The sequence below is a fragment of the Tursiops truncatus genome, chromosome 2 (assembly GCF_011762595.2).
Source record: "Tursiops truncatus isolate mTurTru1 chromosome 2, mTurTru1.mat.Y, whole genome shotgun sequence".
Classification (NCBI taxonomy): Eukaryota; Metazoa; Chordata; class Mammalia; order Artiodactyla; family Delphinidae; genus Tursiops; species Tursiops truncatus.
The window spans coordinates 169510828-169525925 of NC_047035.1; the positions used below are offsets into that span (position 1 = coordinate 169510828).

General features: G+C 42.9%; 1 protein-coding gene across 2 annotated transcripts in view; it reads right to left on the reverse strand.

Moving 5' to 3' along the window:
• The window catches only part of NMT2 (N-myristoyltransferase 2), a 55797-nt gene that overhangs the window by 10013 nt on the left and 30686 nt on the right, over positions 1-15098 (reverse strand). For both annotated transcript variants that reach the window (XM_019933488.3, XM_033852476.2), the window contains exons 3-8: positions 12699-12843; positions 9843-9961; positions 9655-9746; positions 9415-9531; positions 8007-8177; positions 6766-6874 (exon numbers count right to left, since the gene is read on the reverse strand). In XM_019933488.3, the coding sequence (XP_019789047.2) occupies positions 6766-6874; positions 8007-8177; positions 9415-9531; positions 9655-9746; positions 9843-9961; positions 12699-12843 (753 nt within the window). The remainder of the gene's footprint in view (positions 1-6765; positions 6875-8006; positions 8178-9414; positions 9532-9654; positions 9747-9842; positions 9962-12698; positions 12844-15098) is intronic.

Here is a 15098-nt window from a genome sequence, read left to right on the forward strand (position 1 = left end):
AGTATTGTCCATGACCCAGACAAAACCAACGGGAACACTACAAGTTCATCTATATCCCCATGCCAAGAACTTTAACAGCCTACACGATAGGGCAGAAAATCTTTTTGTCCAATAGCCCGTGGAAAAGATGTAGCTCTTCTGTTCTCGTGAGCAATAAAAATGAAAGAAAAGTAAAAATCATATCGGTCAGTATGGGAAGGGAAGCATTTTAATTGCCAAGAATGAATGGCTGGTTGCCAAGTAGTGGCCCTGGTCTCTTATGCCATCTTTTGATTAAAAGGTGATCAGAATAGGCATCTGAATCCATCATTCCAGAACATCAAAATTTTTACATTAGGCCATGGGAATAACAAACCCTCAAGGTCAGGACAAGTCCCCATTTGGATTTGTTCAAGTCTTATCCTTAAAAGAGCTCCAGACAGCAACTATAGGAAGTGTACAGACACCAGGATACTTGACAACAGAAGTGAGAAAGGTCACTACATTTGCTTGTTTGTACAAAGAAAAAACTTAATACAAATACAACTGCATTTTCCCAGTTAACTCGATATTTTTTTTTCTTGAAGAAATATTGGATAAATTTTAAGTGACAAATAACTTGCATATAAATAGTGCTATTCTATCTTTTCTGTCCTAAATTACCGCTAAGTACTTTTAGAATTTTTTTTAATTGAAGTATAGTTGATTTATAATGTGCCAATCTCTGTTGTACAGCAAAGTGACTCAGTTATACATACATATACATTCTTTTTTTATATTCTTTTCCATTATGGTTTATCACAGGATATTGAATATAGTTCCCTGTGCTGTACATTAGGACCTTGTTGTTTATCTAAGTACTTTAAAATTAAAAACTGCCTTTAAAATTAGATCATCACAATTCCTGCATGCCCCCAGACTACTGGTAGGGGAGAAGACCAAGGCGGAAAATGGGTTTTCATTTTGAGTGTCGGCTCTGATGGATGTTAGTAGTTGTGCTGAGGTTTCTAACGTTCTGTGACAAGAACCGCTGATTGATTACTGATTCACTTTGGGAGGAGATGGGCTTTGTGTTTACAGACCCAGCAGTCCTTAGCTGAGTATTTACTATGTGCCACTCAGTTATGATTTATGGAATCTACAAAGATGCAGTAATGCAGTTAAAATAGTTTAATATTCTAAATTGAGAGAATTTAAGTCCTTGACATTTAATAGAGAACTCATACTTTTAGTATTTCTATGGATCTCAAAGCCAAAGGACCCGAAATCTCCAGGTCCCAGGTTCCACCCAAGGCTTAACCCTTGGTTAATAATGGCCTGAATAGGTGTTGAATGAATGAATGGATTCCTAGGTTTTTAGCACAATCATTTACCCAAAAAGGTGAGGTGAAGGCTGCAGACACGGAAAAAAGTCACTGTCAGCTCTGAAGAGATGATATTTCTACAGCCTGGCATTTAAGTACAAGCCAGGAGTGAAACTGTATTTTTCTTTTGTTTCCCTAAGCCAATTTTAGTTATTCGGAGCATTTCTACACTGCAATTCATGGGAAGAGGAAACCTATGTGATTGCTAAATGGTGTTACATGAAATAAATATACATTTCTAAATGCTGGTAGGAAGGCCAAAGCCATACCAAATGTATACTGCAGTCATTTGAAAAGATTATTTTTTACTATGAGGATGACCTTGATACATTTTTAAACAGCCTTTCTCAACATCAGATTGTTCTTTCTTTTGTTACTGGTTCAGTAAGAATCAATAATATCAAGCAATGAGATTAACTAATGAAAGCAACAGGATACATCTTCTCTGTTCACAGAGAACATTCAGAAATGAAGACTGAAGCTGGCCAACTCCTTTTTGGAGCAAAATATGCTTCTGCAGCACAGTTCTTATTCACTGAATTTTCATACTGTGTAATCACTAAAATCAACATCCTTTCTGCCCAGAAGACACCCTTAAAGCGGCAGTTCTCAAATATTTTGTTCTGGGACTTTGTTATGCTCTTAAAAATTATTCAGTACTCCCAAAGAGCTTTGCCTACATGGGTTATATTTATCCGCATTTATCATATTAGAAACTAAATTAGAAATTTTAAAAAAAAGAATGTGTAAGCTCACATTCCATATAGCCTCTGGAAGACTGCACAGTGCACTTATAAGACAATGAAATGAAAGATGCAAATTATACTTTTGTGTTTTATAAAAAACTGACTTCACAGGCCCCCCAGAGGTTTCTGGGAACTTCAAGGGATCCCTGGACCACACTTTGAGAACTGCTACCTCAGGTCTCTGAAGGTCAGAAAAATGGGTAATAGAATTTAGATAAGGAAGACTCAGTGAAAACAGTATTGTTTGGCAAACCGGCAGGGAGAAAACACATAAACTTGGTAATTTCCAAGCACTTCAAACAAGTTTTTACAGGAGCATTAAAGCAGGAGAGAACATCAGACTATATCCAGCTATAAAAACATATAAGGTCCTAGAAACAGGGGAAGAATATTTACTTTTGCTGATTAACAATGGCTTATGTGTCTCAGAGCCTAAACTTGTTTCTTTCTAATATCAGAAAGTCACATCCTCTCCAAGAAATCTACAGAAGCACGAAATAAATTTTAAAATATAAAATTATATTTTAGGGAGTTCCCTGGTGGCCTAGTGGTTAGGATTCCGGGCTTTCACTACTGTGGCCCAGGTTCGATCCCTGGTCAGGGAATTGAGATCCTGCAAGCTGCCCAGTGCCGCCAAAAACAAAAAAAGAATCATATCTTATATAATAGCTGTTGTCTTCAGGAAGAGGTGGGGGAAATTCTATACCTAGACAAAAATCTCAGCTTTGGCATAATCTGAAAGAATCAAGTGGCAATGTTTTCTGAGACTTCAATAAAAAGCAGAAAAAACTTCCAGTAACTGAGAAAATCTTAACTTACAAAAACAAACTCTATTTCTGAATCAGATACTTTCCCACCATCCAACTAATATGCATTGCTTGTTGGACTCTATATGCACTGAAATCTGCGTAAAATCTGCTTGTAAGTACATAAGGAAACAAAGCTCAGAGCCCTATTGAAAAACAGAAGCAGTGCTGTTCTCTGTCAAACTATGTGGTGTGAACTGATTTGGAGCTAAGATTCCACAGTAGAGATGTCGGCAATGATTATGATTATTTATTTGATTTAAGAAGGAGCAGTAGGACGTTAAACACTAAAAAAACATCGACAGTTACTAAATCGAGAACACCTGAGTCTTAGCATGTCTTCCCAGGCGTAAAGTTCTTGCAACACAATGTAAAGACACTGGGAGATTAACCTGACTCCCGCTTTTTATCTGCTTCAAATTCCTTCACCTTGAAGAGCACCGACTAAAAAAAAAAAAAAAAAAAAACCCAACGTGATTTGGAAATTCTCAACACCAAATTAAAAACAAACCAACACTGAAAGGGTAGGAAACTGTGTTCCTCTTGGGAAAACCTTAGTCTCGCAGGTAACAGTAGCTAATGGCATGGGCCCCGGGGATGGTTCTGTCCTGATTGGAAGACTCTGGGCAGATCAATCTGGTGTCTCAATGTCCTCTTCTGTGATTGGGGACAGTCACCCGCCCTCTCTGATTGGTGTAGATAATAAATGAGATAATGGATGTTAACTGTCTGGCATAATGCTGGCTGCAATCAATGTTGACTTTTATAGTCAGATGTCCACAGCAAAGATGTAAAGCCGGCACGGTAAGCAGAAACGGGCCTGGCAAATCAGAAAACGAGATAGAATCAAAGAGCAAAAGCTGTATTCAGTAAGGTTCTTGTCTTTATGCTTCACGGTACAAAAATGTTCTTAAATGATGCAGTTGCCAGAGGGGGCATCATCCACCTGGGCCCTCGGGAGAGAAGGAGGCGGTCTGGTGTATGCTGCCTCGTCCAGCTTCTAACTCAGGAGCTGACACCATGGTGGCTGCTGGAAGCACCTTCCAATTTTCCAGTGTCTCTACTTGCATCTCTTCTATCTTCTCTCTCTCTTTTTTTTTATAATTTACTCTTTAGTTTTCTTTCCTTCCCTATGACTTAAAAGGAGGAAGGGAGGCTGGAACACACCCATGAGAGGTGTTTGGACCTTGACACTCATCCCTTCCTGCCTCAACCTGGTCTCTAATGACGGCACAGTGAGACGTCTGGTTGGACTGGGCCTTGGTGCCCCCAAGGCAGTTGTGTTAGAGGTGAGGGTGGAGGCAAAGGGACCTCACAGGAGAAACATGGACGTCTAGGGCCTGCCTTCCAAGTCCTCCACTTATTAGTGACAGGCCCTGGTCTAAGCATCAAACTTCACAAGCCTCGGTCTTTGCATCTGTACGATGGGGATAAGAATACTGACTTCAAAAGTTGGTTGGAAGGATATACTGAACAATATACGTGACAGCACTTTATAAACTTCAACTTATTAGGGAAGAAAAAAGGCAATCACCATAGCAACATGGCCAGAAGAGGACTGCTCCACCAAGGAAACTAGGTTAACCACAACCAAGATGCCAAGGTCTGGTTTCACCACCAATGCCCGCCCCACCAGCAATTTATCACCAACTTGTCAAAACTTTGTTACCTATGAGTTGATGGATGCTTGTACAAAAATATGAAGGCTGATGGAAAAAGTCAAGTCAAAACTAACTTTCAGTACCTCTAATTCTAATCATCCTGAATAAACCAACGCCAGCTACTAAAATTCCTTATTCTTCAGTCTACGTTAGGCAACTATGTGTAAGGGGGCACTTTCCTTACCCACAACTAGACAGGTTTAGGCTCAAGAAACTTAAATCTGGGGAGACCAAAGTAGAACAGCATTCGGCCCTAGTGAAGAAAGTAGGCACGCCTCCAGTTCTTATTTCAACTCACATACGGCAAAGTATTTGACAATTTGCAAGGAGGAGGCTGAGAATCAATGGTGTCCTGTCTTAGCTGTGCACTGTGCCTCCCTTGTTCCTCTTTATTTCTCATGGCCACTTGTGCCTCTACATGACTCTGTCCCGCTCAGTGGCTCTGGGTCTCGGCCACTAGCAGAAATTATTTCTAGCTGATCAGTAAATTACGATGGTCATGATCATGGTGTGACCCCTCAGAGCAGTTTCCTGCATCTCCATTTCAGTGCACATGTCTCCATACACGTACCTTCAATTCTGTCACCCCAACTTGAGGGGGCCTGGTCCTTCTTCCTCAGGACACGTGGACCCTCCTTCATTATGTCACCTGTGCTTTTTATTTATCTCTGTTCTGATCTACGTTCCCCCCTCTGTCCTTGACCTCACAGATAGGCAGTGAGTTCATAGTTCAAGCCCCACTGTCTGCAACTACAGCTTAGGCAGAAGGGAGACAGTGCCTTCCAGGCCCTCTACCAGGTGGTGGAGCCCCGGAATGATGACCCTGACATCTCCAACACCTGGTTTCCTTCACCTCCACTTTTCTCCTTATGAAATTCTGCGTGAGTCAGCAATTAGTTGATTCTGGTCTGTCATCAGAAAAAAGACATCAATTCCTGCAGCCGCTGATCACATGCATTTGGTAAACACACAACCGGCCCAAGACAAAAGGCGCTAGAGTTGGCTGCACCTTCCACAGGTGAAGTCCTCTCCTTCTTTGGGAGGAACATGGCTATATTGCACAAGAATCCCTCAATCGAGTTAAAATATCTACTACAACCCAGAAGAAAGAATAGCTCTGACGAAACCAAAACTTTACACAAAAGATCCCATTATTGGCGGACAGATTCCACGATGGCCCCAGTGATGCCTGCCCTCCTGGAGTTCATGTCCCCGCCATCCACTTGTCTCGAGTGTGGGTGGGGCCTGTGACTTGCTTCTAACCAATGACATACAGCAACAGTGATTCCACTTTAATTGACTACGCAGCGTTCTAACTTCCATCTTGCTAGCAGATGCTCTCTGTAGACTCTCCTCGCTGGGTTCGATGAAGCAGGCCGCTGTGCTGTAAGCTAAGCTACAGAGAACCCCAGCCGACCAGGAGCTGAGGCAGCCTCAGGCCGATGGCCGGCAAGGAACTGAGGACCCCAGGCCAACTGCCCACAGAGAACTCAAGGCTGCCAACAGCCATGTGAGCTTGGAAGTGGATCCATCCCCGGTCGAGTTTTCAGAGGAGGCCCCGACCCTGGCTGACACCTTAATGACAGTTTCATGAGAAACCCTGAAGCAAAGGCCTCAGCTAAGCAGTGCCTTGATTCCTGACCCACAGAACCCAAGAGATAGCACATGTGTTGGTCTGAACTTCTACATTTGTGGTAATTTGTTACGTAGCGATAGATAATTCATTCACCATCTGAGCCCTGAACAAAGCTAAGACTGATAAGCACGTTTAAATTTCCACTTATTAAGAGACAATTTTTCACACTGGGAATTTACTAGTTTAAAAATATGCTAATTTAATGAGACATTATTTCCTCTCCCCGGGTTTCTTCTTTAAACCTTATTCCTTAGTTCCATGTGTTAAGATATCATCAGAAACCTGAACTTTTCTTTCCTCTTCCTAAACAGAATATAAATACTCAAAATCTCAAAACTTACATGTCTGGAATTCAAGCCCTTCCAACCCCAAGCTGAAGAACTTTAAAAAGCCTTAAAAAAAAAAACCCCACCTCCTTTTTTCTGGCCCCAGAGTTCTATGCAGTCTTTTTAGCTGCATATTCACATCCTCAGACCCATGAGCCAGTTTTTAGCTTCCTGCAAATAATTCTTTTCTACATTAAAAGTTTCAGTTATTAACAGCTTTGAAAAACTGCAAATCATTCTTACTTACATCTGGAAGTCTGTACAGCTTCATTGTTCTCTGCAAAGTCATATTTCTACTCAAGTGAGAAAATTTCACTTCTACCAATTTTCTGGGGTTTAGTGATCGATGCCAGTATCTGGAATACAATACAGATTTTAAGATCTAACTGATTTCTGACTCTCCAAGTTTTTCACCTTTGTCTAAGCTCAGCTGTTATAGAAGCAGTGAATGAACACTTATGTTGGGCCCAGTGCAGTGCTGGGTGCTGGCCCTCTTCCTATGCAATTATTTTATCTGTCATTTTTGACCTCTAAATGATGTCCCAGTTATGTTCCTTTGTTGTTTGTAACCGTCCATCTCTTTCAATAAAGAGAAATCTTAGAATTGCAGAAGGAATATTGATAATGCTCAGTCTGTAAGTATTGAATGAGCATCACAGATTCTAAGATAGCAAACCAAAAAGTTTAAAAACATGAAAAAACTCTCCTTAAGTTTAGTAGCCTTCACACTTATATAACGCACACCAAAGAAGACAACTTTTTGAAAAACAAGCTTGAATTTCTTAAGTGTTTCTAGTTTAGGTACTCGGATGAATGATTATATTAAAATAACACCTGTGAAGTCTTATTTATTCTGTTTATTTATGAATAAGTTAATAGGAGAGAGTCATTTTACAGTTTTGTCTTTTATACTCTGTTTTCCTGAAGTTTCATCTTATTTGAGTCAATAAAAATAACAGAGGGAGAAACTCTTTCTGAGGCTGTAGGAACAGGTTATTCAAGTGACAATCTGATAAACAATTTTCTTACTAGATTAACCTTTAAAAGCTTGATAAGAGCAGATGAAGAAATAAAAACAGCTTTAGCGGGTTTTTCAGCTGATGTTTATCAAGCTTTCGGAGTAGTTCCTGATAGCACTGGTGTGACAGTGAGTGTTAGAGAAGGAAAGAAAATCGTACTACAGGGCATCCCGAGATAACTGATGCCCGGGGTTTCCCAAGGCAGAGACTATGCTTTCAAATGGAAGAGACACAGAAATGGAGATGTAGCACCATTAGTATCACGTGACTGTGGGGTTTACTGCGAGAGTACTGGGCTAGTGGTTCTTGGTTCTATCTCCATCTCTGCTACCCACCAACCACATCATCACGGGTCAGCCAAAGTCCCTCTGGGTTACGCCGGTGGAGAATAATACTTGTAGCAACATGGGAGGGAGGCTCAAAGCGTTAGGTACAGGTGACGTGCAAGATAAAGGTGGGACGCTATTACCTGCATGTGGCCACTGGCTTGGGAAGAACCACTCCAGCAGTATAAACGGCCTGGAAAATCCCTTCCAGGTTCACTCTTCTGGTTATTTCTCGAATCAACACTGGGGCTACCCGTTTGGACCTCAATTTCTTATGAACACAAAGGAAGTTGATTTCGACCATCTTCTTCACGCTAAGAAATAAAGGTGTTGAAAATTAGAGCCACCGTTAAGAGGAAAACATTTTCAAAAAACAAGACAACACCTATAACATTTCAAAGAATGAGAAACTGAAAGCCCTCCTTTAACACAATATTTAAGAAAAATATTCTATCTTTTAGATATTTCACAGATTTAGCTATTTTCCATACTCCCCCACCAAAATGATCAAAACTCCAGGCTGTGGAGAAGCAAACCCTCTTGTTCTAAATAAATTTGAGAACTTTGGTCTCTTCTGAATTTTCAGTGTAGAAACTGGATCAGCTGTGCCTCAAAGTTTCTATATCTGTTTTTCCTGTAATGTATACAGTTACGACATCTGGGTCACCCAGATGCAGAATCTAATAGGACGTTGCTTTGGAGCATAATGCAATACCCAGGATCCCTGGGAAGTGCCTCGACCAGGCCAGAGCTGGTGCTTTTCTGAGCGACCATAAACCTTCTAGAGCTCCAAAGCCCATCCTCTGCTCTGGTTCCAGATATGGAGGCATTTCATTTGGCACAAAATATTCCTTGAGATCAAATGCTTTTTAGCAGTAAATAAGCTCACCCAGTACATTGAAAGGTGAAGAGACCTATTACGCATTAGATCTTCGCGTTTCATAACTGTATCTTTGACTTTCTGGGCTGAAGACCCAGAGCAAAAATGGAACAGACATATCTGTGGATAGAAAGACTTAAAAAGAATCCCTCGAGTAATTATTTTCCCCAGAAACAAATCTGAAATACCTATTTACAGTTTTGTTTTTTCTGCTACGGACATATATACATACCTGTGTGTGCATGTATGAGACTGAGAAGCAGAGACAGAAAAAGAGATAGAGAAAAATACAGCTCTTTTTTTTTTGGTCACTGTTCACAACCTGTTTTTTATGAATTATTTTTAACTTTATTTTTTAGAGCACTTTTAGGTTCCCAGCAAAACAGAGCAGCAAGTACAGTTCCATACACCTCTGCCCTCCCCACGCACACAACCTCCCTCAACATCAGCAGCCTGCATTCAGTCATTTCAAAAAGCCTATTCTAGGGGATTCCCTGGCGGTCCAGTGGTTAGGACTCCGTGCTTCCACTGCAGGGGCCGCGGGTTCCATCCCTGGTTGGGGAGCTAAGATCCCACATGCCGCGCGGCACGGCCAAAACCAAAAAAAAGCCTATTCTAACCACAGTTCTTGGAGAAGCAATGTATCAAAACTGACAAGCTTCACTATGTACCTGTCGTAGATCCGAATGTTCGCGGGAATGGCGCTGATGAACCCCACTAGCTTTTTGTTCGAAGATACCCTGACTCCACAGTGCCACTGGAGCAGCCAGCCTGGGGGACGCAGAGCCCTGAAGTCAGTGCAGGCAAGGAAAACAGATGCGGTGAGTGTCCAGGAACACAGGGACAGACAGAGACAGGCCGACCCCCCCTCGCCCTGTCCCCAGCAAGCACACGTGACCGGCGAGACTCACCACAGCAGGAACTCGGGCGAGTAGTCAAAGCGGAACATGTTGTCGTCATCCTCCACGTAATTCTCATTCAGCAGCGTGTACAGCTCCCTGAGCTACGAGACCAAAGAAGCGTCCTGCCTGTGATGCTTGGGACCAGCGCAGAAGCAACCCACGCCAAGTCGGGGAACGAGGTCGAAGGTTTTACTCACCACTTCGGCGTTACCCAAATCTAAAGTGTCCCACATAAAGCCCTGCGGCAGGGAATACGGTTCTTGACGCACGTTTTCTTTATCAGCTTCAATTGCGCCATGAGATGTTATTACTTCATCTGGGACGGGGAGGAGGGGAAAAATAAAGACAAAAAGAGAGACGATTCAATTACAGAGTGTCCTGACGATCCAAAATGGTCAGTTACAGGAAACAAAAGCGTGCTTAGGGCTCTTGAGTTCCACATAATCCTTAAAAGTACTGTATCGTTTCAGCTGCTGCCAGTGCGAAGCAGGGTGGTTACGCAAGGTGGAGGGTAACTGCTAGTGGACCAGTTACGGGAGAAATCCTCTGTCATCCACTGGCAAACTGGACATTACGAAACAATGGTGACTTCTCAGTCTGAACTCCTAGATTACAGATTAATCATTCAGCACAACTGCCGGCGACACAGGCTTGATATGACCGCCTTAGAGATGTTTTCTGTTTAACTGCTTTTTCAACCAACGGGGGGCAAGGGCTGCAGTGACCTGACCCCTCCCAGCAAAGTTCAAAATTAATTTCAGGACTGTTTACTTCTGTCTGGGCTGCTGGCAGCACAGTTCAAGCCATCAGTGTCTCCAGCGATTTCCACAAAGGCGCCCTTTCCCACTTCTTCCTCCGGAGCTTCCCAGTGAGGTTGGGATAAAGTCCAAGCCCTTGACCGGGGCCACTGCTTGCCTGGCCACCGTCGACACATCTACCCAGCCCTGCCCTCAGGGCTTCGGGCCCACTGCCCTCCCTCCGACTGGGCCTCTGCCCAGAAGGCCCATTCCCGGTCTTTCACACGGCTGGCCGCTGGCATTTTTTCAGCCATAGCCTTACACATAACGTCCTCACAGCATCCTCCCCGACTAAAGCTTCTTCCTACGTGGAGTATGTCCTCACCGCGCGCCCACCGTTTATCCTACTTTCCTACCACTGTTTCCCGGGTCTGCGCCCCAGTGCCTGGCATTTAGTGGGAGACACTCAATAAACATCTGCTGAATAAATGAGCTTCAGGTACAGTTATTACCATCACAGACCTTTTCACAGGGGGGAAGTCACAGGGTTTGTACCAGCCCCAAGGGGTTTCTTCTTCTCTATTTCCTAATCCCTAACTCTGCACGTTCATCTTATCTCCACTCCACCAGCTCATCCCCAAGTGAATACCTCAGGCTCCAGGGTCAGCCCTAGAAGCCAGATTCCCAGCTGTTCCCCTGGGGTTCCTTGGGAGTTGCTCAGGGCTTGTCTGATCCACATAACAACACCAGGGGCCCACCCCACGCAAGCAGCTCCAAGCAGCTGGGTGTGTTTGACTGAACTGGGACGTGGCTCTGGAGAGAAACGAAGAGGCAGAGTCTCCCTGACTTTCAAACGTTCTCCCCGACCTCAGGCTCCCTCTTCTATCATTAACCTGGTGTTGCCTTAATTGAGGTATGTAAAGAACATTCTAGGAACCCGAGAACACTGCAGGGATTTAGGGGAGGGGCCGAAACGAGGTGAGCGGCGGGGAAGTCTTCCCAAAGAGGTGCGCTGGGATGAGGCGCCAGCTGGAAGAGAATTTTCTCCCCTGGGCACTGACCCAAAAGGCCCCAGCAAAATTTAGCCCAACCCAATACATTCAGATCAATAAATCTACACCCCTGTAGCTAATGGTCACTCAACTCAATGTCATTTAAAATCCAGTAAATTCATTCTAGAAGGTCTTCCTCCACTACCAAATAATTTCTAGAGCCTGAAAGAAAAATATCAAGCAAAGATAATTGCTTTCTTCTTTCTTTCATGCTCTGAAGCTCACGATTTTGAAGCTGCTTGGCGTGGGCAAGGGTGGAAAACGAAAGGTCACTTTTTAAAAAGTTTGAAACCCATTATTTGAAGGCACAGAGAAGGATTGTTCCTTGCTTTATATTTGTTAAAACTGACTATGTGTACATAACTGGGCTAATAAGAGTTTGGGATGGCAACGAATACCTTCTATTATACAGATTTTGAACTGGAACTATCAAGGAAGAAAAGTATGGAAATAATATATGGAAATATGTATCTTCATATAAACGTACGACAAAGCAGCAGGTTTAGCTTGTAATACATTGAAAAACATTTTTATACATTTATATCATCTTTTTTCTGGCATAATGTGAAAGAGTAACAATGAAATTATTAAGTTTCTTTATTAATTATTAATTTAATAATTATTAAATTATTAAGTTTACAGAACCTTAAGTGGTAAAAGTTTAAGTGAAATGTGATGGAGCAAGCCGGGCACTGAGGGAAAGAGGCCTATTACAGATTTCTACACGACCCAGAGCACTTATGAAGGCCTTCACGGGGTGTCCCAATTTGCTTATTATACTGGAATGTTATCACATTGGTAATAATTAACAACATGGGTGAGTGTTCAGAATCCTATTGTTAAACAGAGCAAGATTTTCCATTTCAGTAAGATTTAATAGGGCAAATTTTCTGTGTCTTTTGGGATAACTGAGGTGTGAGATTGCTAAAAATTTATGCAGAAGAAAAACCACTCCATGAAGATCAGAACCAAAAAACTGGGGGTGGGTGAGACCCCTCTTATATACATATATTTAATACACTAATGTTTGAAGTGTGGGGAAATTAGATTTCTTTATAGGGACAGGAGTTAGATTAAAATTGTTGTTACTGAAAGCCAATGTCGCCACCCAACACTTATTTTAAGAAGAAAAATATGACTTTTGTATAAATTTCGAATCTGTGGTCTAAAACAAATCATATAAGTGAAGTCAAGTCTCTTTTGTGTTTTTTTGTTTGTTGTTAACCCAGCTTTGTTTTTTGGGGGAAAAGGCAGAAAAGCTTACTTAGTTTGGGTACCGGCTGTGTGTCCCAAAACTGGTATCTGTGTTTGGCAGCCTCATCAATGTTCCTGGCGGGGCCCTGGCATGCGGATAACAGCTCCATTGCCCTCTGGATATCCTGCAACTTCTGCATTGGAATGGTGGGATTCTACAACAGCAAAGACACACAGACACAAAATATGAGGAAGCTGCCGCTGCTCCCAAACCTGGGGCAGGTCCACGTGCACCTGCACTGGAGACTACATGGCGTTCGCTGGAGAAATGCACAACCCTCCTCTAAGTCTGGCCCTTGGGCTCAAGGATGCTAACGCATTAAAATATAAGCAAACGTATTAGGTTGAAGGCAACAACAGTCCTATAGCTTCAATGGGGCTCTGACAGTCTGGGAACTCTCAAGTAAACCGAACCACTCTCTGCTTCAGTTTCCCACCCATCTGCAAAGGGTCCTCGGTCCTCACCATTAATTACTCGTGCGGGCGGAGCAGCAGAGAGGAGTGCCCTGCAGTGCAAATGCTACCATCATACAGCAGCCAGTCAGACTCCAGCCTCGGCTCCACTGTTGGGGTTAATGCTCGGGAGGAGCAACGTGGGGACAAAGGAAATAACTTCTAGAACGGAAACCAGGCAGACGAGGGACATTTTAGTTCATAAAAAGAAAGAAAGAGGGGGCTTCCCTGGTGGCGCAGTGGTTAAGAGTCCGCCTGACGATGCAGGGGACGCGGGTTCGTGCCCCGGTCCGGGAAGATCCCACGTGCCGCGGAGCGGCTGGGCCCGTGAGCCATGGCCGCTGAACGTGCGCGTCCGGAGCCTGTGCTCCTCAACGGAAGAGGCCCGTGTAACGCAAAAAAAAAAAAAAAGAAAGAAAGAAATCTGAACTTAGTGCCGGGCTGGGAAGGAAGTGCATCAAGAAAGGACTCTCTAAGGATGCCTCCTCCTGGACCACACCCCGCCCTCTGCCAATCCTGACGCCCCCTCCAGAGGCCACGAGGATGAGCAGTTTCCTCTATGGATTCAGATCTTCTGCAACCATAAAAGCCTTTTCCCCCCAACCCAAGTGGTGGAAACAACCTCCCTTTTAAGTAATACGTATCCTCAGTCTATAAAATTGACAATGCCTTTAAATACTAAAGTTCCTTCCTCAAAGCCAATATTCCTGTCATCTCTGAAGATCCCGCAGCTCTTTTTTTGGGGGGGGGGGGCAGAAATCCCTCATGGAAAATGAGACTATAACTGAAATGAGCAAGTGGCATGTAGGACTGAATATGGAAATCAGTGAGGTTTTTTCAACATGTGAAATTATTGATTCATTTTAGAATTTTGATGCCATACAAAGAATGCTCTTCACTGTGGGCTCAGAATTTGTTAGAAGGAGTCTCAGAGTCTTCGGTTTCCCTGTATGTCAACACCATGGGCACCAAGGAAAGGTACCATCGATCCTCAATGGTTTATTAACAGCAGCTCTGGACTTCTGTTCCGTTTGGACTCTGAACTCTGTGGTCTGGAGCAAATCTTTGAATCTGGAAGCCTGCTTGTTTGACCCAGTACAAAACAGGGTTTATTTAATACAGACCATCCTGTGGTGGCTTTACTCACTGGGTTCCCTTAAGATTCTTGCCCCTAAAATGATTCCAAGAAACAAAGTGCTGGAGTCTAACCAGAGGTAGGTTAAAGTCTTAATGTCTCCTCTTGGAAGTCTAACAGCCTCACCCAGGACTGCCACAAACTCTGTAAGCCGTTCATCTTATATTTTGATTGAGGTCTGAATCATCAGGTTCATATATATCAGTTACACGTACTAATTTAACAAAATAGTTTTGTTGTTCTAATTTACTGTATTTTTATATTTCTCTTGTTTGGGCCTCTTTTGAACCTCCCACAGAAAAGTAACTAATTTCTAGCAAAATGAAATTTACATTCACTTGAACTCCCAACAGTGCAATCAACTAGGAGATCTGCAGCTTACATAGGGTGAGAGCACAGCGTATTTCAGCTAGTAATGCTTGAACATGCACCCCTTTATCTTAAAATAGGCCACGTAGAACCCAGTCTTACAAAAATATACCTACAGTATCTGCACCGTATTTGCCATGGTAACCCTTCTTTCCTGCTATTTGAGTTAAATCCTCTAACAGGGCTATACCAAACTTCAACCCTTTTGTAACAAACATGCATCAGCATCTTTGTTCCAAAGGAGCCAATGATGGTACCCCGTCTGCATGAAGAAGCCTTCAGAGTGGTTTCTGCCTTGGCAGGTTGACCAGCAGTCTTTACATGAAATCACCATTCATGAAATAGTCATATTCCAATGCTCACTATTAAATGCTTTCGTTTTTTACTGAAGTTAGGTTGATTCACAATATTATATTAGCTTCAGGTGTACAATATAGTGACTCTTTTTTTTTT